Here is a 22909-nt window from a genome sequence, read left to right on the forward strand (position 1 = left end):
CTTATAAGTTATTTCTGCAGCTGGATCTTAATTCTTAAACTTGGCGCCTCCATCACCATGACATCAGCGTTTGGATTGGAATCATAAAGAGCCGTCAATTTATACTCTTTGTTTTTTTGGGAGGGGAGGTTAGAAATGAAATCGAATTATTGTAGACCATAGATTTTTTTTTTCTGAAATGATAAGTGATTTTATAGATTAACTAAATTTTACAGTTTCAAACAAAGACTCGAAATAGCACTATACAATCAGTGCACTATGTCATCGAGCAAACCAAAGTTCCTCATCTTGAATGATGCCTAACGCATAAGCGCTAACCCTATTACTAATATGATTATAATCTTTACTAACTAAACAAAAGGAGCACATGCGAAACAAAAACTTCAAACTATGGATATCCTCCAACAAGATAGCCAAGCGCATGTCCTGAGTTTTGCTGTGCAGAATGAGATTGAGAGCTTGTTTCTTATCCGTCTGGACCTCAATTTCACTCCAATTCTACAATGCAGCTTTGCTCATTAGAAGTTTGACAGCTGCTATTTCATCAATGACCTGGTTTCCTATGCTTCTCTCGTGCATTGCCTAGCCTCCTACAGGTTCTTGGTTGTCCAAAGACACTGTGACCCCTATTCCTATTTGAGGGTTGTTTTTCATCTTTTTTGTAGCAAGCCTCAATCTCAATGTGCCTTCATTCTCTTCATGTTGCTGTGGGAATGTTTCCTGAGTTCCTGTTTCTTCTGTGCTCATTCTTGATGCCTTTACCGTGGCTTCCTTGAATTCCAGCCATTCCTCCTGAGCTTTTTGTATTGTTCTCATTGAGGGGTTGTTTTGCATTGAATTCTTTCTCATTTCTACTTTTCCAGATCTGCCAAAGAATATTGGCAGTTAAGGAAAGGTGTTCATTGCCCTTTCTTCTTGATTTTGCTTCTGCAACTGTGGTCCACCATCTTCTGAAGCATCCCTACTGGTTCATAATTCCTTCCCATTGGATTGGGGCTATCCTCCATACTTCTTTGACATAGCCGCAGTTAAGCAATGCATGTTCTATTGTCTCATTTTCCTCTCCACACAATCTACATATTGGATCACCTTGCTTGATCCTGCTGGTGATGATAAGTCACTCAAATTGTGAACATATATGAAGTGTGTAACCATGTACATTGTCCTCCCTAACTTAACATTGTTCAGAATCATGCACAGGTACATAGCATGTTTTCATGACTCAATTTCTCACATTTAGATGAGGTGTATCACAAGTCACCAACAAATTTCTTGCTATTACAATTTGTTCCTTTATTGAGATTTTCCTTCCATCTTCCATTTAATGTTTTGGTCGCTCATTGAAATTTATGTTTACTATAATATTTTCCTTTAATTATACGAGTATAATGCATCTTTCTTTGACCTAAAAGTATGAAGGAGTTTTTTAACAATTGCATATGGGCACTTGTTAATGTACTTATTGTCCTTTTTGTTTTCCAAAAAACTGGAAATTTGAATCCCAACTAATATTTGAGATTTCAACCTTAACCATTTGACCAATGTCCCGTCGACTCAACTCGGTATCTCGTCATATTTGAATGTAACAAACTAAATAATCCCAAAGATCCGGTCCATTTACCTAATTTTAAAGACAATCTTAGTAGTCATTCTTGAAATAGGATTGCATGTTTTGAGACCTTTCATCGTTTAAAGCCCCAATGCTCATGTCCTCTTTCTGTCCGTCGCGTCGCCCATGCTCGCGACTAAGAGACGACAAAGGTAAAGAAGACAAAATATGACTCAAGAAATGACAAGTTGTTTGCAGAAAAATTCTGTGATACGTAGAAAATAACAATCCAAACTAAGAGACGACAAAGGTGAGTAGACTGGGAAGCAGAAATTGGAAGATACTGGGTAAAAAACCTCATATTGAGTAATAAACAAATGTTTCACAAGAAGATCCACAAATCATAACCAAAACAGTTGAAGCACATAAAGCAACAGACACTAAATACTTTTCAAATATTTACATGTCCAAGCCTCCAGGGCAAACAAGCCTTCATCCCTAGCTAGAATTATCAAAATATTTTCTGGAAAGACTCTTGCGAAATGATCCGCCTTTCAAATGCTCTTCGAGCGGCTTGTCAGTGTACCTGATCAAGTTATAGACAAATGCTCCGAGTATGGTTCCGATAATTGGTCCAACTATATAAACCCATAAGCCTTTATAAACATGCTTAACTATGGCTGGACCAAAGCTCCTTGCTGGATTCATCGATGCACCCGAAACTGGCCTGCACTCGAAATATTATCCCGTTAAACTCGGTCGGTTGAACAGTTTTCTTCGTCAAGATAGGAAGATTTTTATACTGTTCAAATCCAAATAGTACAGATTACATACCCTGCCACGAACACGTTTAGCATGATGGTCATTCCCACTGTGATTCCTGCCAGGTTTCCTATCTACACATTTCAAAAATTCAAGAAAAATCACTCAGGAGTTTGCATGGACATATTGAGAGTATTGAACTTTTTCAAATGCTTTTCAAAACCATACTTAAGTCTTGCCTTCTTTTTTTTTCCCTTTTTTTTAGAATGAGATTTTGGATTCTGAGGTCATGTTTGAATTGTATTTTTCTGGATTTTTTGTAGAAAAATTACTGTAACAATTTGATATACGTGAGGTAAAACGGTGATTGGAAAATGTGTTCACGAAAAACATAGCAATTTTTCTTTTCCAACTCTTTTACAAGTTCTGAATGCGCCCCAAGTCCTCCGCCACGGAGTCAGTAGATGAGATCAATGTCTAATGCAAAACGAGCCTCAGCGCACGAAGAATATATATGTATGTATACATATAGGGAGGATTACCGCTCTACTGTCCGTGGCGACGCCGGAGATGACGAACATTAATAGGAAGGAGATGATAATTTCTATGGCAAGAGACTGTCCATCGGACCCAGCTGGTACGGTACCAAAATAATCGTCGGAAGCCACATCAAACATCAAAGCCAATGTGCAACTGGCCAGAGTCGAGCCCATCAATTGAGCCAGAATGTACAGAGGCACCTGAACATTGTGGATTATTCACGATCAAATAAATAAAAATGTTTAGAGGGAGTTGCGTTAAAAGTAGGTTTCAATCATATCCCACAAATTTGAAGATTGAATGGTCTAACCTCTCTCCAGGGAAACCCACGAAAGATGGCAAATGCAACTGTGACAGCAGGATTAAAATGAGCCCCAGAAACATGACCCACGGTGTAAACCATGACCATCACTATCAGTCCCCACGTCACGCAAACGCCTGGAAATGTGACATTGCCATAGATTTTATTCACAACAACTGAGCCACACCCGGCAAATATTACAAAGTAGGTCCCAACCACCTCTGCTACAATCTGAGAATTGCAAAAACCATCATGTAATTGTAAGCAGGGGAAGCGAACATATTATTATTGATTTTACGATGTCACGCACAGGAAAATAAGGTACGTTAACAAATATAATTGACCTTCTGCAGGATGATAATGATATCTTTTGATGAGAAAAAACCCTTGTGATAATCGTATTCCCGCTTGTTGCTTTCAACGCCTTCTTCCATTCTTGAGATTTCCTCCTCTTCAACTCTATCAATACCGGCAGCCATACGTGGGATTGTATGTATTGTTTATAACCTTGCAATCCGCGATCAGTACAAGTTGTAAAGGCCGGAAGAAATCATGCAGTTTTGAAGGATTATGTAACTGAGAATTTTGCGGGATAAATATAGATGTTTAGGCAAAAGATTTTCGTTTAAAATCCTATTCAAGATGAGGTGTACAGTTGGATAAGGTTTTTAGGAGATAAGTTGCATCTAATTATAACCAACAAATATCCGTTAAAAACTGAGTACTATACAGCTTATATTACTTACTATTTTTAAATAGAGAGGTGCTATTTACACTCCATTTTTTGCTATTTGCACTCTCACTATTTGTTTCATTACATACAAAACTATATAAATTAAAACGATGGTAAGGGTGTGATTAACAAAAAGTGGGATTGCAAATAACAATTCCGTCTTACATAAGATTAGTCGTAGTTTGACCAAATCCTCCACAAATTAAGGCACTATTTTCCTTTTTTCAAAATAAAAATTAAAACAAGGTAAGGAAAAAAGCCCATGCTCTAACATATAAATGTTCGGATAAATGTCATTATACACTGATAACAATTTTTACAAAAATATAATGCTCATCTCTTTTGCTCAGTAGGAGTATACATTACATGTTTTTTTTGCTAGCATAAGTGGGAGAATTCGAATCCAACCCATCCTTCTTCTTTACATACATGTCAATGGTGAAACTACATTGTTAGGTTTCCAAAACTGGGCTCTTAAGTAAATGAACTAGTTTCTTGAGCTACGTGTGTAGGCCTGTCAACGGGTCGGGTCTAGACCCGAATCCGGACCGGATCCGTGAAATTATTGCGGGTATGGGTAGAAATTTAATTCCATTTCTCGGATCCGGATCCGGATCCGTTTTGTCAAACAAAAAAACGAGTCGGATACGGAATATAGTATTCCGACCCGTATTAGACCCGGATCCGGATATAAATGAATTAATAATTTAAAATATATATATTTATCAATATAATTTGATTAGGGTGATGTTTTTGAGTAAAGTCAATTTGATTTCTTTTCTTATTTGGTTTTTTCTTTGCATTAGTTAGAAATTAGTTTACAAATATATTTTTTTCTCATTTTTATTAGAAATTATAAATTTTGCTAAATTTGTTCGGGTAGACCCGACTCGGATCCGGGACCCGCCGGATCCGGATCCGGAACATAGAATAAAAGACCCGTCGGGTAAACGGGTCAGATCCGGGTCGGGTATAGTAATTCAGGTCCGGGTCCGGAATAATAATTCCGGCCCGGACCCGACCCGTTGACAGCCCTATACGTGTGTCCAAATTGTGTGAACTAATCGACTGATCCGTCTCCTAATAAAAGATGAAATGGTTGAGGTGATTACCTGACTGCAAACTTAGGAAATTAGGTAATTAGAGCTGATTGATTTTGAAATTGTTCTCATCGCTTTTCAGATTCCTTGTGTTTTGCTTTTCAACGCCATCCATTTTTGAGATTATTAGTTCCCCTTAAAGTTTATCAAAACTGGTCGCCATACTTGAGACTGTTTATAGTCTTGCAACTCTTTGAAGAACTGGGTAACTTGATTTTGATTGATGGAGTTTCCATTTTGGATATAAATTGAGATGATTTAGGCAAAAAAAGGAAAAAAATCGTTTAAAATTTTAATGAAGGCAATATGTACAAGTGGATAAGTTCCATAACTAACACATATCTCTAAATTAAAAAAAAATTAATATTTCTTACACTAATAGTATATACACAGTCAGCGTTGGATGAATGACAATTATGCACAATTTGAATTTAAAATTTAATTTTTACACATGTGGCATGGATCCAACAATGATAGTGTATGCACTGTCAATGTATATAAGATTTATTCATTAAAAAAAGGGATAAATTATCTTTTACGTTCGTGTAAATTAGTGTTTTATCATATAACTCGTCTATGATTTAAAAATCTATATATAATCCCCTCATGATTTGGACTAATGTGTCACAGTTAGTTTTTTCAATTAAAATTGATAGTCAAAAGTAAAAAGTCAAAGTTAAAATAATAAATTAACAAATTTACCTTTTCATTACTTCTTTTTTTCCTCCAAACATAAAATAGAAGAAATTAATATAAAAGTAGATAAATAAGAATTAGAAAATACCATTAAAGATTTGGTTTAAAAACCTATAATGATATTTGTAGTCAAAAAAGATTTGGGTATTTTTGTTTCTTATTTATTTGTTTTATATTTCCCCTCCATCCTTTTTGTTTCTTATTTATTTTTTTATTTCCCACCCATCTCTTTTGTACTTGGAGAAAATTAAGATTTTGTAGGCTAAATATAGGTTTTCAAAATCATCTCATTCTCTTAAGGTCCTCAGTGTAGCTTGAAAGTCAGCATGCCTTTTGGGTTGGGCTGTGGGTTTCCCTTAGGTAGTGGGTGTGTGTGTGTGTGTTATTTGCGGTTGTTTGGATAAGGAAATCATCTCATTCTCTTCCCTAGAGAGAGAGAGAGAGAGAGAGAGAGAGAGAGAGAGAGAGAAGGAAAAAAGAAAAAAAAATGTAATGAAATGGTGAATTTGTCAATTAGTAGTTTCATTTTGATTTTTTACCATTGATTGTTAGTTTTAATGGAAAAACTAATGGTGATATTTTAACTCAAATCATGAGAAGATTATATATGAATTTTTAAATCATAGAGGGTTTATGTGATAAAACATCAAACCATAGGAGAATAAAAAGTAATTCATCTTTTTTCAAAAAAAAAATGAATCTCTATCTCATGTTAGTGACTCACCTCCTTTGATATTTTGGATAAGATTACTATTATGTTAAAGACTTTGCTCGCACCGCATAGCCTTTAGTTACTGCCTAAGAAGGTTGCTGCACCTAATATTCTTGTGCCTACCAGAATTTGTTGTTTGGTGCGATGCATCGTTGGCTATTGCCACACTATTAACGCAGCGCATGTACGGAGACTAGGCACCACGAGAGTTGCCTATAGCCATTATTGAATGTTTCTGGTTGTCATGGACCTTGATGAGACTGGCAGCAGGAAAATTAGAAAATGCAACTTTCGGAGCCCCGGAACATTTGAAGAATAGGTGCAAAGAAATCATTCACATATCATACAAGCTTTCAGTACACGTCGTATGGTACAACACTGGTAGCACACAATACCTACGATACCAGCCTTTCAAAACTTTCCAGCTTATTGACACTTACCAGTCTCTTGGAACCCGTCAGAATGGGCCAGGACTGGCATGGTTTTATGATATTTTTACCTATCACACAAAAGTTTACATGGGAAACCTGTAATCATAAGAAAAAGTAAAAGCTGACCCATCAAAATTCACTTAGATGAAACCTCAGATGCACAACTAGCCACTGGCAAATCAGCTGGAGTGTATACCAGGGCCCTCTGCTGTAAATGTCTTAAACTCTGCTCCATACTAACTTGTACCATCTCGGCTAACATCTGCTTGGCCTTCCCTGCTTGATCCTCGCCGTCTATCTGAGATATTAGGCTGGAAACTATGTTCTCTAGGGTGTCTGGTTGAAGCTCAGACCTTGGATAAGGAGAGTCTCTTAGCAACCGCAGAAGCATTTGCGCTTTTGACTGGGACTTCGGTGATCCTTGAATGGTAAGCTCAAGAAGACCAGGTATTACGCCTTCCCGTAGAATTGGTTCCCTATACTTACTCCGATCACTCTGACACATTGTCAAAAGTGTTCCTACAGCATGTTCCCGGCTTTGAAGAGAACCACTTTCAAGCACTTCTACAACTGCAAGTACTCCACCTTCTTCAGATGTCAATGCAATTCTGCCCTCTTCAAAGCCTACCAAAGATTCCACGAGAGCTGTACATTTTTCAGCTGTTTTTGAAGACTTCTTAGAAGATTTTATCAAATCAACTATACAAGGAACTGGTTCTGTTTGAAGAATTAGGTTTAAATTGCCCGGATGAGTCGAGAGATTATAAAGAGCCATAACAGCATCAACCTTCATTTGCATGCATCCATCTCTTAGGATTTCCACGAGGAGAGGGATGGTCCCAGCAGCACTAATAATTGGCTTATTTACAGATGAAGCAGATAATGTTAGCAAGGCTGCAGTTGCATGCTCCTGCAATGGATGTTCCGACTGAAGAAAACCTACGATGGCCCCAAGAGCACCAGCATCAATTATACTTATCTTATTCCTGCCAAGAAATATAAAATAAATCAATTAGATGCTGTTAAAGAGAAGGAGCCAACAAGGCACATATGCCCTGAAATTGGCACCCCTCAGTACATGGCTAAACTGACAGCAAATAAGCAACAGGCACGGCTGAATATATTCAGATGCAAACCGAGGTCATTTAATTAACTGGTGACTACACGACGTATTCGCTGATCAGCATTTCCTTGATTATCAAATTCCTACAAATCTAACAAGGTTCAAATAATCAAATTGCAAATGTGAAGCACGATATATCCTTTGTGCATTGCAGCCCATCAAAAACCCTGTAGAAGGAATGGGAAAACTTCTGTAAGTTGAAGTTTTGCATTCCCAGATGCACTCAATGTCACAAACAAGTATAGGTTCTTCCTCTGGTCACAGCAGTAACATCTTTCTGAGATACACGAAGGAAGCAAATTAACCACTTTGCGTGATATTGAGTTAGACCCAGAGCTGAAATGGCGTCAGCTAGACGCATCGTTACAATCAAGTTGACTGCCAGTTGATTAGTAATTAAAATAGGCTCCTAGAGCTATGAACTCTTTTTGCATATGCAAGCCAACTATAATCTGATCAAGTTAGGAAAAGCAGAGTGTAGCTCACCGATCGACACTACGCTAACATCCTTAAAAAAAAAAAAAATCAAATAACAAAACTGTACTAGTCCCTCCCAATATCGAAGAAAGAGGTTCACTTTTGACTGACAAACTTAGATAAATAAATTGTTCATATTGCTTTGGAATAGAATTGGTAAAATTCTCAAAGGCCAAGCTTAAAAAGATGCAATCAATTTTTTATTAGAAGCACTAATCCAGTTTATCGACAAATTTCAGTTAATACGCTATTTTGCAGTCTGATGAAGACAATAAAGTTTCCCTTTCTGGCAGAGAATCAAGGCAAGGCAGAGGCTTCACAAACAAGGCAGTGGCCACGAGAAAAAAGAGAAAAGGTAAAAAAGGAGATCATCAGAGAGGAAATAAAGTAAAGAGGGAGGAAACATTTAAAAAAGAAAGCGTAACATGTGAACAAAAAGAACAATCTCACCTTTAAACCTAACCAATCTGATATTTGAAGCATTAGATCCAAGTCATCCTTAGGAAAGCTTCTTGCTTGAATATGCTTTAACAATTTTTCAATTTTTTCCTTTTCCAAATTCGAGGCAATTTATCATAGTTGTCTCTACTAATCGTAGCTAAGTTTCCCTAATTTGGAATTTACATTAATTTTCAGAGCAAGAAAAACATCACAATATCCAGTTAAAAAAAAAAAAAGAGGACCATGAAAGCTGAGTATCATTACCTAAGGCAAGTTAAGCTTTATCACTACTGCTTCATACCTTTTTTTGGGCAACCAATCCAATACCAAGTGGAAAAAAAAATTAAAGCAAAAAAGAAGCACAGAAGATGAAAAAAGGTAGTAGCACACCAATATTTACTTTATGTAGATTACTGAATCCCATGGAAAAAAGCTAGAAAGCGACGGTAAAACAACCTTAAAAGGTAAAAATTTCAGAAAGCCCCCCAACAAATTCAGCTTATTAAAAATTACATCCACCCAATATAAACTAAGATGAATGGTAGCAGTAGTAGTAGACCAGTCGCAGTATAAGCGCAAAAAGGTAGTTGGACGTAGTTATCAGAGATGCTCACGTTTCGTTTTTGACGGCGAGGTTGAGGAGGGCGAGAAGGGCGGCTTCGTTGGCCTCAACGGAGTTAGCATAAAGGAGCATCTGCACGAGGGGGTTAACGGCGTCAGAGAAATGACGACGGTACCTCTGGGAAGTCTTGGCAAGCCGGCGGATCTCCCTGGCGGCTTCAACTTTTTGTTGTACGTCGTCGGATTGAATGAGATGGAGTATTTCACTGACTTTAGATGGGCTCGGACTGCGAAGAGGCACATCTGTATCGGGACTTGCGCCGGCGGTTGTCGTTGCTACTGCTGCTTCGGTAGGAGCTGTAGCAGCGACACCGTGGTGGTTCGGCAAGTCCATTTTACTACTGTGTTCTTTTTATTCGCCCGTTATTTGGGACTTTGGGAGATAATTATTTGTACGCAAGGCCAGTACTGGCTAGTAGGATGAAAGAATAAAATGGATTGGTGAGAGAAAAAAATCTGAGGTAGAAGGGCTGGGACTTGGGGGAATGAATGAATGAATGGGAGGGGCGTTGTTATTAGTTGGTAAATACCCAAAAAAAAAAAAAAAAACGTAAGGCCGAGAGAAATTGTGAGGACGGGTGCCGTGGCGTTAAGCAACAGTTATAGGGGCAGTGTCGTCACCAACAAAAAGAAAATTTGCTCCTAGCAGGGATAAAAAAGGGCTAGGGCCTGTGGAGTGGGGGCCGGCGTTAGGTGGGGTACCCTATGGCAGGGGTAGGGAGATTTTCGTGTTTCAACTGCTTGCCTTTGCCCTTGCTTCAATTGGCAGCTAGGAAGGTTGTGGCCTCGTGTGCTATTCTGCCTTGGGGCAGGGATCGGTTTTAAATTGATCCCGCCTTTATTAAAGTGGATCAGGAAGCGTCCTGGTGAATTAGTACAGTATAATCCTACTTTTTCTTGCTTGTTTGCTTTCTCTTTTATGTGTTCTCAGATACCATCACCCAAGAAACAGGTGGTACTCCGTACTTTTTCTTGCTTGCTAACTCAAAAGTGTTAGTTGCGTAGGCGTAGTTATAATCAAAGTGTCAATCATAACCCAACTCATTTATATTTATCCGTTGAAATATGCTGTTCAGCCAAAAGTAGATTTAGATATGTAATAAAATTTGAATGGATTTAGATGGATAAATCGTGTGAACTTATTTAATTCGTAGATATTAGGTTAATTCGTAGCACCCATCTATGCACCATTCACAAACAATTGGACATCTAAACTCAATTTCGTATGGATGTTAAGCGGATAAATTTAAATCTCTAACTAATTCAATAACAATAACATGTCGTCATTCCTTGTTAAATAATATTAAAAAAAAAAAAGCAAACAAAAATTTCAAGCGGGTCATAAGTAAGTAATTAAGTATATCCATACTCATTTATTAATTGAGTATAAATGAATTGATCCATTTTCACCCATTTTATTAAATGAGTACACATAAATTGATCCAACGGTACTCATTATTTATTTATGACTAGCCCGAATAAGTTTGAATTACCCACTTTAACAACTCTAACTTATGATCTCCAACAACTTATGTGCTCATACTAGTTTGTGTTGATCCATTTTCTCCCATTGCATGTGCACAAATGCAAAGCACAATTTGAAAGCTCTAACAAAATATATATTGCACCCAAATTATGATAGAAAAATACTCGTACTCTATGTATCATATAGTTACATCGATTACCACTTCTATTCTATGCAGTATATTTTATAGCCACATGGACTTCTATTCTATGCAGTATATTTTATAGCCACATGGTGTAGTGACATATAGTCGATAACGATGTAAGAAAACTAATCTTGAGATTCACACGACTATTGTTCTTTATACTGCATACTCTACAAATGAATCAGTAAATCAAGTTCAACTTATGCTCCGTTTGATAAAACTGAAATCTAAAGTCTGAATTCATTAAATTATTGAATTATTAAATATTAAATCAAATATATTTGAGTGTATATCATATTCATTGATAAATTAATAGTTTATTACTTATTTTTGAAAATAAGTTTTGCCTAAGAAATGCAATATCACTTAATTAATTTAGATATTTAATTTTTTTTATCAAACGCATCTGAACATATTAAGATTTGAATCCATTAAGTTTAAGTGATGAATTGACTTATGAGACGAGGGCTTTAGTATTTGCCAATTATAATGCGTAATACACAAATTTATGGTTTGCTTGTACCATACAATCCCGAGTATTCCAACTTTTCATTCATAAAGCGGACGACTAGTTTTTATTTCCCAAGGAAAGCACCCTCTTACCGACGAACATGAAAAAAGAAAAAAGAGAGAGAGCTTCGTTGTATTGTGTCTGTGCGTGCGCTATTCTTCAAAGCTTTTAGAATTTGTACGAATTATAAAGTTCAACCTATTCATTGGATTTTAAGATATAACAAATAACCTCCGGCATTAACAAAAAACATTTCATAAGTTGCTCTGTCATTATTTCAATCAATCTCCTTTTTTATTGTTTCTGAACAATTTTATGAGACAATATTGTCTTAACGAGGATAGTTTAAATTAAATTTCTTAATGTTGATTAATCTAAATTTTCTAGTGATAGGGGATTATTTGGGATAATTTTTTGTTTAAAAAAATACCGTAGCACTTTTTTGATGTAATATATGTGAGATAAAAAGATGATTAAAACATGTGTTGATGATGCCAACAAATCAATATGTGTATATAAGGTGCAAACCAAACAATACACTATTTCCTTTCTGGAATTGAAATAGGATAAATTATACGTTAGCGTACAAATTTTCATTTAGGCATGAAGCCATAAACCGTGAATTCCTTCTCCTCCAACGGGGTCATGTTTGTCTACGTAAACATTCTAAATATCTTTTCATGAGTGTTAGTCCGTGGCCATAATTTATGTTGAGGAGTGGTGAGGGCATTCAAAGTTCAAAATGTACCAAAACAAGTATGTTAGAAAAAAGTGTCAAGTTTGAATGCTGAAGGAAGGAACCACTGGGCCAATGGCTCAGTGGCCACCAGGGAGGGACTTAAGTCCCTCCTTGAGCTGTTGGTGAGGGTTCAAACCTCACCAGCAGCGAAAAAAAATCTAAGGGTTGTGCTATAACACTTCCTTGATCTAGTTGGGTCTGTATACCCACTAGCCCCTACAACAGCCTCCTTAGGCTCCCCCTCCCCCTAGATTAGGATAGAGTAGGTTATACAAATGTATCGTCGCTGACAAAAAAAAAAATGAATGCTGAAGGAGGATACCGTATACGTACTCTGGAATCTGGACCGACATTCATTGCTGCCGTCGGTCGACGTAGTCTTTCCATTTTTGTATTCCTTTTTCTCCTTTTGATTGGGAAGAACGCAGTCTTTGCTGGCATTTAACATGACGGCGATGGAAAACGCCATGCGTATGCTTTCTAAGGCTAATTGAGGACCGGCGTAATTGGCCAATTGAGGCATTTTCCTTGAAATTCAGGGCACAAAATTTTGGTTATTTAGCTTTTGATTTTCATACCTGAGCCTGTTTGGATTGCCATTTCTTTGAAAATTTTGTAGCAAAATTACTATAACGATATGATATATTTATATGGTAGAAATATGATTAAGAAATGAGTTCAGAGAAAAAAATGGCAATCTGCCAATTTCGTAGGGTAAATTTGAAGACTAGAAATGGTACTCTGTGTACTCAGGTAGCAAAACACGTTGTCGTTGCGTGGCCTTCTTTCCTGTTGGCTGAGATATTTAGGTTGGCCTTTCTCCTCTATGAAAGTTCGTAACACGTGCGGTTGTACTTGCTGTCTTTAACTTCTTGTGCGAGGATGATTTTTACTAATCTAATAATGAGCTTGAAGCCTTAATCCACAAACATACTTTTCAGAGAAGAGAAAAATTAAGTCATGAATTGATCTATTGGTTGACAGAAATCTAACAAGGTACAGATTTATAAATGCTGAAATGAATGCCCTGTTCTTTTCGTTTTTACATGCTTTAGGCTTTGGCCAAAGCAAAGTGGGTCTTGATTAATTAGACATGGCCAGTGGGACCTCTTCATAAAGATTTCGAGGTTACCTATCATTTGGAGCTACAATTATTAGCACCTGATTAATGTTGATCAGATAATCGCAAACAAGAATAACGGTGGAAGGTAATTGTAAGAAGGCGGGCCCTATGGAGTATGATTTTGGTTTCTTCCTACGTGTCACGGTGTAGAGTACAAGTTTCGTCTATACCTATAGAATAATTGACCATCACATATCTTGTTCTGTGGAACGAGAGGTCAATGATTCAAACATTTTTTCTCACCCAAAGTTGTCACTTAACGTAATTTTACTTAGATCCATATGAGTACGTTGGTAGTTCAGTTCATGTAAATTTCTCGTGACCCTGTTGTGGAGGGTCATCCCTCTCTAAAATAGATTAGAATACGTGTAAATGATGACAATGGAAAAGGAAAAAAAAAAAAAGAGAAGAGCCCTCAAAAAAATATATATATATATATTTTTTGGGGAATTAAAGATGTATGAACAAAATATTCATTTCTTGAGTTTCAAGTGATTTTTTTTGCCAACCTTTCTTCCATTTGGGAGGAAATTTCCCTTTCAATAGACATACCACTTTTTAACTGTCTCTCTTTTTTAATTTAACTTTTAATCTTTTTTGTTGGGATTTTCTGTAACACCCTGGTCCATGCAATAGCATTCAAATCTCGATTGCTTTTGTCATTGGAGATTAGATAGATATGGGTTGTCTTTGCACACTCTGTAGAGGTTCAAGAGCAGAGTAAAAAAATAATAATGAAGAAAACAGCAAAGCCCATGCAAAATCAAATACAAAGCCAACTCTGTATTGAGGCCATGCATGGGAGACTCCTGAATTGTAATTAAAGTTCGACAATAAATAAAATTTGCATTGAGGCCGTGTAGGAAAGACTTCTGATTTCTAAAATTTAAAAATTTCAGCATTATCAGTTCAATTAAATGTAGAGCATTGGCAGCCTCATAGCAACTGGGCTCTGTATATTGGGCTCAATGCACTTCACTCAACAGCTAGGACCAAATAAGGCACCAAGGATTGTAGATTTTGCCCAGCCTTCATATTTCAATTGCTCTTCCATTTAAATTAATTAAGCGATTGTGAAAACTAAATAATTTGAAAAGTGTATTGGAATTTGTGTTGAAAAGCATTTCGAAAGTTGATCTGTGTTTATCGTAGTCAGCTCTCATTTGAATTGTTATTTTTTGAACTTTCAGGGAAAAAAATACACTGTATACGATTTGTTTGGATTGCATTTTTCTGGACTTTTTGTATAAAAATTACTGTAACGATTTAATATATATGAGATAAAAAGGTGATTGAAAAATGTCTTCATGAAAAATGTATTAATTTTTTTTAAAAAAAAAAATTGCAATCCAAACACACCCTAAATATATGTAAAGTAAAAAAAAAAGTTTGAGAAATGTGGTTACAAAAATCTAAAAATTTGTCTACAGAAAACTCTAGTCCAAACAAGTTAGTGACTGGCTGAGAAATTATTAACCGTGGACTGAAGGTAAGCACAATCTTAATAATTGTAGCTACTTTTATGTTCCTGATTTGACAGTAGCTACTTTTTTTTTTTGGTAAGGCTCAGGATAAATCATGTCAATCAACTTACACGACACACCCTAAATATCTACTTTTGACAGCCCGAGACCAGTAACTAATCCAACGTGTAACTCAATTACATCAAACTTTTACCTTTATGAATTATGAGTCAGACAAGACAACCCTAGCTGCTGCATCTGCATATATCAGTTGCTTTTTTAAATTCCAGTTTAAGCCTCTCTCGTTCCTCATCATACCAGGAATATTAATTATACTACAACCTACAAGCCAGGAATCACATTTCATACCCAGGAATATATAATTGAAACTTTTGAGGTTTATTATCACAACAAGCATTCATCATGTTATTGAACTTTTTGTGTATATGATACTTGCGCCACTACAAAGCTCTATAAAAATCCCTAAAGAAGGCACCCATCGCTTCGTACTCTTTACTTGCTCTAACCATCGCATTGGACCGTAAGAATTCCGGAAAAAATAGCCAAAAGCCTGTAACCATTACGAATCCAACGGTCAACGGTGCCGCAATTATCCGCGGCAACCCTCTTTCGCCCGATAGGCCGTGGTACTTTTTCAGTGCAACCTCAACCACCAAGCACACCCCATGGAGCAGGAAAAAACAGGAAATCTCCCAAGTCGGCCTCCTTCGGCCCATGTAAAAGAAAATCAACTCGTGCATCATAGCAGAAGCAATAAAAGTGGCCAAAATTGCTGGTAGAGGGGCCCATTTTCGGCCCGTGAGCCGTTGTGTAATATTAAGTGCCGGCAGGTAGACTGATGGACGGAGTACACGTGTCACCATAATATTCTATCTCCTTCCCCAGAAGTCTTGAAGCGAGGTGGACAAGTATGGCTCGTCGAATTGTGGCTCAAGTTCTATGCCCAGACTGGCTCGAGCCAGACCTCCAACTATGGCAAGCAAAGTTTCCAAACCAACGTAGATGTGGATAGTGTATACGACCAAGGTGAGCTTAGGGTGAATACGGTCCTCGTAATCATAAGCTTTAAGGAACAAAGGGATGAGTAAAAGCTTGATCCCATAATTCCATAGTGATTTTAGGCCTTTTTGGGTGGTTTTGGTAGAAGGGTTGTTTTGATGATGGGCTTTGATGGGGAGGCAAGCAAGGGCAAGAAAATGGGAAAGAGATAAAGAGGAATCTGATAAGGGGCCTTTGCCAAATGCAAACATGAGGAGCTTGAAGTTGCAAAGCCAAGCTAAGAAGAAAGCACTTGAAACTCCAAGATGCAAGGTGTGAAGGTTGAGAGGGAGGAGAAGGTTGAGAAATACAACAGGAAGTGTTGTTAAGAGCCTGGATGGTCCCTTTGGGACATTTCTGGAGACAGAGTAACAGTAGCTTAGTGATGCAATGACTAGGAGCCATACCTTGATGAAGCTCTTGATTTCTCCTTCCATCCATCCACTGATTACTTCTACAACTTCCAATCCCATCTCTCTCACGGACTCTCTCTCTCTCTCTCTGTGTCTCTGGTGGTAGCAAATACGGCAGTATTTGATAATGTTGTTATCGCAGTGCAGATTTTCTTATACAAGTATGTGCTTAGTCATTTACTAGGAGGCATAACCGCGCTTCGCGCGGAAATATAAAATGCCCTGCCCAATTTTCAAACAATAAAAAATAATAATTTATTCAGAAAAAAGTACACTTTTAGCATAGGATTTTCACAAGTTTGGATAGTGTATCAGTGCTTTAAATGTATAAATGTCAAGAGGAGTCTAATTCATATATAATCATAATTCAAGAAGGCTTATAAAGTTATCATTAGCCATGTGCTTTTTGCAACTGAATAGCAAAGTGGGTATTCGGTATGCCATAGTTTAAAGACAAACATAGATGTATAAAAATTTAACAAAGAAAATAAAACTCGGAAATGGGTAACAAAATATCAGCTTCATGCTCCGCGTCTATCTTCATAGAATCCAAATCCAAGGGTTGATAACTAAGAACCATGGAACACAGCCCAAGCCAACATCCAAATTAAAGCTCTCGAATTATGCTAGGAGCATTCCACACTTGTGGCAACCCATAGATCCAGCATACTACAACAACACGTCAATCCTTCCTCAGTTCCATACATTCACATCGAGTTCCCTCAGCATTCAAGACAAAAATTTCCAGCTTGTCACCCTACAAGCACCATAAATATGGTAAAACAAAAATAATAGGCAAGACTATACAACATGAAAGGGAAGAAACAAGTTAACCATAGTCCACACAAATGCCTCGATCAAGCAGTCTGACAATTTATAAGGAACTCTACACCACCATTCAAAAACAACTTTCAAGTAAACCAGGCCATCTAAGAGTTGATGTTGCAACAGAAAATTTCAACACAATGTCACTTACAACTGAGACATCAAACACCACTACATAGCCTAAGTGAAGCCTGCAAATGCACCTTAAGACCAAAACTATTTTATCTGGCAGAAAAAGGGAGCAAGCAGGGAATAGGCTTTTTTTTTGTGCATACATACTTCTAGATGACAAAACATGAGCTTTTTACACATATCCAATAGATATGGTTTACTTATAAAATTCATTAAGTAAACACCAATAAGCAGATCCCACTACAAGGTATCATTTATCTTGTTAAGGAACCATCTTACAAAGTTTGCAATTAACTTCATTGGGCTAAATCAAATTAGAAGTTTCACATTCTTTTTGCCTTGCAGACATATGGGATCTACACTGGAAACTTATAGAAATTGTTCTCAGGTTTCTTGAACGTTCTCAATTAAGAATAACATGGGAAAGGGAATAGGCAGAATCAACTTACGGTGTAGATATCTCTTTCTGTTGCAGAAGTAAAACATGTCTTTACCAGGTCGTAACAACATACTGACAACGCATGATTTGCAACTTAGTCAGAATAAACAAAATAATTACCAAACTATATTGTTAAAATTTAGAGAGAAGCTAGACCTTGGCAAGTAATAAGTGAGGGCTAGGAGACTTTAGCTGGTTATCCAAGAAAGGCATCGTCAAGGTAGAACCAAAACCTTGTTAACTATATCCAACCATTTCATAGAATCCAACGGCGTCACATGTGAAGACACACCCCTTCCCTAGTGTTGTTTAACAATGCAGAAAGGGCTAGATGAAAATTGGAGATGATTAAAGTGAATAAAATATACATCTATCAATGAAAGCATACCTTGACCATCAAGCTCCCCCAGAACATAAAAGCATAGTAAGCAAAGAAGCGCTTGTAGTAAAAGGTGTTCAACAGCAACTGAGCCATCGCAGGAGTGCTCATTTGTTTATTGTGCTGATGCTGATATATCTACATTTGAGAAAGAAAGCATTAAAACATCAGTTATAGCACAATAGTTCACTCTCACTTGCAGAAGGAAAATTTTGGTTATAATGAGTCATTGAAGCACAGTATATTGTGATCATATCTACAGATTTTCCAATGATTTAAACAGAACCCTCTTTTCAAAAAAAAATTTTAATCCTAGGAAAAACCAAAATCTGATCTCTAAATACATCTTGAAAGACCCAGAATATTTACCTTCCATGCTGGAGCAAGATCCAAGAGTTCTTTTACTGAAGATATCATCCCATGGGAACTAAGTTTTGGAATTGCCAACCCAAAATCAAGACAGACCTGTAACTGTAGATTCCTTACCATAAAAGGACTCACAAATCAAAGAAACAAGCCAGAACAGGTCTTACCTGAGGATACACAGAGCTAGAGCTAGATATGATGCTTCATTTGTAAAACGATAAGATGCATGTAAAAGCATGAGCTGAGACTTGCTGAATCATTTGTCTTCAAGAATGTTGTGGAGATGTAGGGGATTAGATAGTCTGAAATCAAGATCGATATCCCCAAAACTAATATCAATAATAATGTAGAATTAAAGTTTCAAAGATAAATGGTTCGACTAAATAGAGAAATCAGATTGCATCCCAGTCTGCCTTAGGAATTCTATTGTGATACTCAATCATTCTGCTCTAAATCAACCCATAACATAAATCAAGTATGGGTAAAATGGCAGACTTTCCCATAGCCATGAGAAAAGAATCTAGTCATAGGCCAGAAGTCTTAGAGGCAAGAAAAATAACATAAATCAACCCAGAAAAATCCCAATCGGAATTTAGACTTCACCATCAGCTAAAGTAATTAAATGACACATTTTGGATCAACACATAAAAGATATTTCAGAAGTCTTTCCCTCAAAAAAACTAAAAGAACAACCGCAATTATATTTCTTACTAAATTGCCGGAAGATTCTACAAAAAGAAAAGCTTAATCAAATAAGGAAATGACAAATACATCATGATAAGCCACTACACGGGGAAGGCTACTTTCATGCATTATGGTAAACTCTTTCTCATTCACATTCAGAAGAAAAAATGCATGCAAAAGTCAATAGAGGGGCACAAAGATTAAACTGGTAAAACTCACCACGATCAATATCAACTCCAAGGATACTGCAGCAAGAAAACTTCTTTGCTGCCAATATGGATAAACAAACACATTGGAGCCACCAGTATTACACCATCCCAATACTCTAGCTTCTTCGTGTGCAAGAGGAGAACCACTGCTCCTCCTATTGATTCTCTTAGTAATATTCTCATCTTCTTCCTATTTTCTTTCCTGAAAATCAAAGCACCGAGAAACTCAATCAACCAGTCATTTTAAGTCCTTTATATTCTTAAAAAATAAAAAAATAAAAAGAAAAGTAGGAAATTCAACTATAGAATCCTGCTCTGATAAAAAGGAAATAGCGGATTTGTTTCAATTTTACAGCAGATATTGTTGAAATGATCAAAGCAGTCATTAACAAAACCAATGACCTTCCATTGCAAGAGATTTCAGGATCTGTTATAGCCATGAGAAAATCATAACGTTAACATTTCTATTCTACTTAGACCTATATGTTTCACTGAAAACCTCAACCAAAACACATTTAAGAGAAAATGAGAAATTTGGTAGCCTTCACAAGCCAGCAAGAAAAGTAAAATCAAAGGGAAAAAGGAAAAGCATCGGCAAAAGTTAAGAGAAACAAAATCAGGGGTGGCATTGAATCAAGTAATGAGATTCCAAACCAAACTACTAATCTAAACTTGTGCGGATCTTCAACATTTCACCGGATGCCCTGCTTTAAAGGTTTTCACCGTATAATTAGTGGTCAACATTCGCCCACCGCCGGCCACCATTCCACCACCACCCACTGAGGGAGAGAGAGCAATGGGCGTCGCAATATGAAGAAGACGGTGTTGGTGAAAGAAAAGGAAAAAAAAAAGAGAAAAGAAAAAAAAAACTCAAAGCAGGAGAGAAGGAGAATAACCTCATCCAACAACTTCAACATCTGTCCCACTTGAGCATTTCTGCAAAACCGCCATACGAACACACCGAAACCAACTGTAGTCAAAGCGAAGCCTCTATGAAGCATTTCATCCAACACCTTGCGGGCATCCTTTAGGTTCCCCCCTCGGAAGACAGAGTAGCGAGAAGTGAATTGCAGATTTCAGATTGGATTTTGAAAGCTGCAGAATGGAGAAGTTGTTGGAAAATCGAGAAAGCAATATGAGTTTTCTTGCCTGCAAGGAGCAAATAAGTGATTGATGGGCCATGGAGAGAAATTTGAGGACGGATTGAAAAGTAGCGGAAGTGTGCGAAAAGCTCGGCTGCTGAGAGGCCCAGATAAAGAATGCAAGAGCCAGGTCAAGAAATGCAGAATAAATACGAGTAAGAGCTGGGGAGAGAAAGAGAGGAAGAGAAACGGAACGGAGAGAGTTTGAGAAGAAGAGGTGTATCTAACCCTAGAGGAATGGACAGAGAGAATAGAGAAGAAAAGGAAGAGAAGAAGATGAGAAGCGGCGGCTCAATGCTTGAGTCTGACCTAGGGTTAGAGAACAGGCCTAACAATCTGAAATCGCACGATGCGCTAAACGAACGGGAAAAAAGGATCAAGTGAACACGACGAAAGTCACGTGAAAACCAATGTAGAATAAGACACGCTTTTGGCACGTGATACCGACGACGACGACGACGAAAAAGCAAATGAACAGTAACGCCTTTGGCTCTTAGAGTGTTATGTTAATAATTAGTGGTCAACATTCGCCCACCGCCGGCCACCATTCCACCACCACCCACTGAGGGAGAGAGAGCAATGGGCGTCGCAATATGAAGAAGACGGTGTTGGTGAAAGAAAAGGAAAAAAAAAAGAGAAAAGAAAAAAAAAACTCAAAGCAGGAGAGAAGGAGAATAACCTCATCCAACAACTTCAACATCTGTCCCACTTGAGCATTTCTGCAAAACCGCCATACGAACACACCGAAACCAACTGTAGTCAAAGCGAAGCCTCTATGAAGCATTTCATCCAACACCTTGCGGGCATCCTTTAGGTTCCCCCCTCGGAAGACAGAGTAGCGAGAAGTGAATTGCAGATTTCAGATTGGATTTTGAAAGCTGCAGAATGGAGAAGTTGTTGGAAAATCGAGAAAGCAATATGAGTTTTCTTGCCTGCAAGGAGCAAATAAGTGATTGATGGGCCATGGAGAGAAATTTGAGGACGGATTGAAAAGTAGCGGAAGTGTGCGAAAAGCTCGGCTGCTGAGAGGCCCAGATAAAGAATGCAAGAGCCAGGTCAAGAAATGCAGAATAAATACGAGTAAGAGCTGGGGAGAGAAAGAGAGGAAGAGAAACGGAACGGAGAGAGTTTGAGAAGAAGAGGTGTATCTAACCCTAGAGGAATGGACAGAGAGAATAGAGAAGAAAAGGAAGAGAAGAAGATGAGAAGCGGCGGCTCAATGCTTGAGTCTGACCTAGGGTTAGAGAACAGGCCTAACAATCTGAAATCGCACGATGCGCTAAACGAACGGGAAAAAAGGATCAAGTGAACACGACGAAAGTCACGTGAAAACCAATGTAGAATAAGACACGCTTTTGGCACGTGATACCGACGACGACGACGACGAAAAAGCAAATGAACAGTAACGCCTTTGGCTCTTAGAGTGTTATGTTAACAAGCAAAATGTTAGCACACCACAGGGAAAAGGCATACTCCTCTCTCTGTAGGACAGTCGTAAATATTGAGCATTGCACTCTCCAAAATGGTACTATTATTCAATTGTCTTTAACACACACAACAAAATGAAATATTAATATTTAGAAAAGATTTATTGAGTCTCAACCACTTTTTCTATTGTGGGTTTTGGCCAAAAGTCTTTACTGCCACTTCTCTTGAGAGAAATTGAAATATTTTAGTTCACAATGGAAGAAATGACGGTTTCTTTGGTTTTATACTGCAACAAAGCCGCCAACCTATGTGTATATATACATATATCTACCGTATTAGGAAGGAAAATGTCAATAATGGCAACGTCAAAAAAAAAAAAAAAAAAATAGTGTGGTCCATATTGAATTCCAAAAAACTTTTATTAATTCATACAAATAGCTTGGACGTAGTGAATTTCTCTTTTATTTTCTTCATTTCTTTCAAAAAATTCTTGATGAATTTCCAATTAGAACCTCGTGTATTTTTGCTAGGATTATAACAAATTGACTAGCGACGAAGACATTCTATTATAGCAAAGAATTTATTCGTTGTATACATACAGTCAATTCATCATAACGAATATTAGTCAAACCCTGTTAATTACACAAGATGAAAAAGTACCTGCCCAGTTTTATTCTTACGGAGATTTCACTCAGCATTTTAAATTTTAACCGTGAAAAGTTACCAAGTTCAAAAATCCTACTTCAAGAATGGAAGCACGGGAAAATTGATGAAATTGGGTTCCTTTAACCAGTGGGTCAGGCTTGTGGGTCAACTTCTGATATTTGTATGGGCCAATTTA

At 37.4% G+C, this 22909-nt stretch overlaps 4 protein-coding genes across 7 annotated transcripts; all 4 read right to left on the minus strand.

The window, feature by feature from the left end:
• Positions 1–2047: 2047 nt before the first annotated feature.
• LOC113758899 (probable aquaporin NIP-type) lies at positions 2048–3631 on the minus strand. The gene is made up of 5 exons (XM_027301578.1): positions 3497–3631; positions 3162–3383; positions 2854–3051; positions 2384–2445; positions 2048–2276 (listed from the first exon to the last, which is right to left on the minus strand). The coding sequence occupies exons 1-5, from the start codon at positions 3629–3631 to the stop codon at positions 2048–2050; spliced, it is 846 nt and encodes a 281-aa protein (XP_027157379.1).
• Positions 3632–6709: 3078 nt separating this feature from the next.
• Positions 6710–9980, minus strand: LOC113761550 (U-box domain-containing protein 4). The gene is made up of 2 exons (XM_027304597.1): positions 9480–9980; positions 6710–7810 (listed from the first exon to the last, which is right to left on the minus strand). The coding sequence occupies exons 1-2, from the start codon at positions 9818–9820 to the stop codon at positions 6961–6963; spliced, it is 1191 nt and encodes a 396-aa protein (XP_027160398.1). The 5' UTR covers positions 9821–9980; the 3' UTR covers positions 6710–6960.
• A 5902-nt stretch (positions 9981–15882) lies between these two features.
• LOC113758906 (probable long-chain-alcohol O-fatty-acyltransferase 4) lies at positions 15883–16524 on the minus strand. Its single transcript, XM_027301584.1, has one exon. The coding sequence runs from the start codon at positions 16522–16524 to the stop codon at positions 15883–15885; it is 642 nt and encodes a 213-aa protein (XP_027157385.1).
• Positions 16525–16782: 258 nt separating this feature from the next.
• Positions 16783–22047, minus strand: LOC113764065 (proteasome subunit beta type-1-like). 4 transcript variants are annotated; one of them, XR_003467453.1, is made up of 8 exons: positions 20395–22047; positions 19509–19700; positions 18773–18907; positions 18609–18704; positions 18249–18377; positions 18017–18159; positions 17871–17932; positions 16783–17221 (listed from the first exon to the last, which is right to left on the minus strand). XR_003467453.1 is itself a non-coding variant. In XM_027308108.1 (6 exons), exons 3-6 carry the CDS (start codon positions 18841–18843, stop codon positions 17147–17149), a joined length of 333 nt encoding a protein of 110 aa, XP_027163909.1. In that variant the 5' UTR covers positions 18844–18907; positions 19509–19700; positions 20395–22047; the 3' UTR covers positions 16783–17146. The 4 variants fall into 4 exon arrangements, 1 of the variants encoding a protein (XP_027163909.1); XR_003467452.1 differs by having other exon boundaries at positions 18609–18710; XR_003467451.1 differs by having other exon boundaries at positions 18609–18907.
• Positions 22048–22909: the final 862 nt, after the last annotated feature.

Source organism: Coffea eugenioides, chromosome 2, assembly GCF_003713205.1.
Source record: "Coffea eugenioides isolate CCC68of chromosome 2, Ceug_1.0, whole genome shotgun sequence".
In the NCBI taxonomy this organism is placed as follows: Eukaryota; Viridiplantae; Streptophyta; class Magnoliopsida; order Gentianales; family Rubiaceae; genus Coffea; species Coffea eugenioides.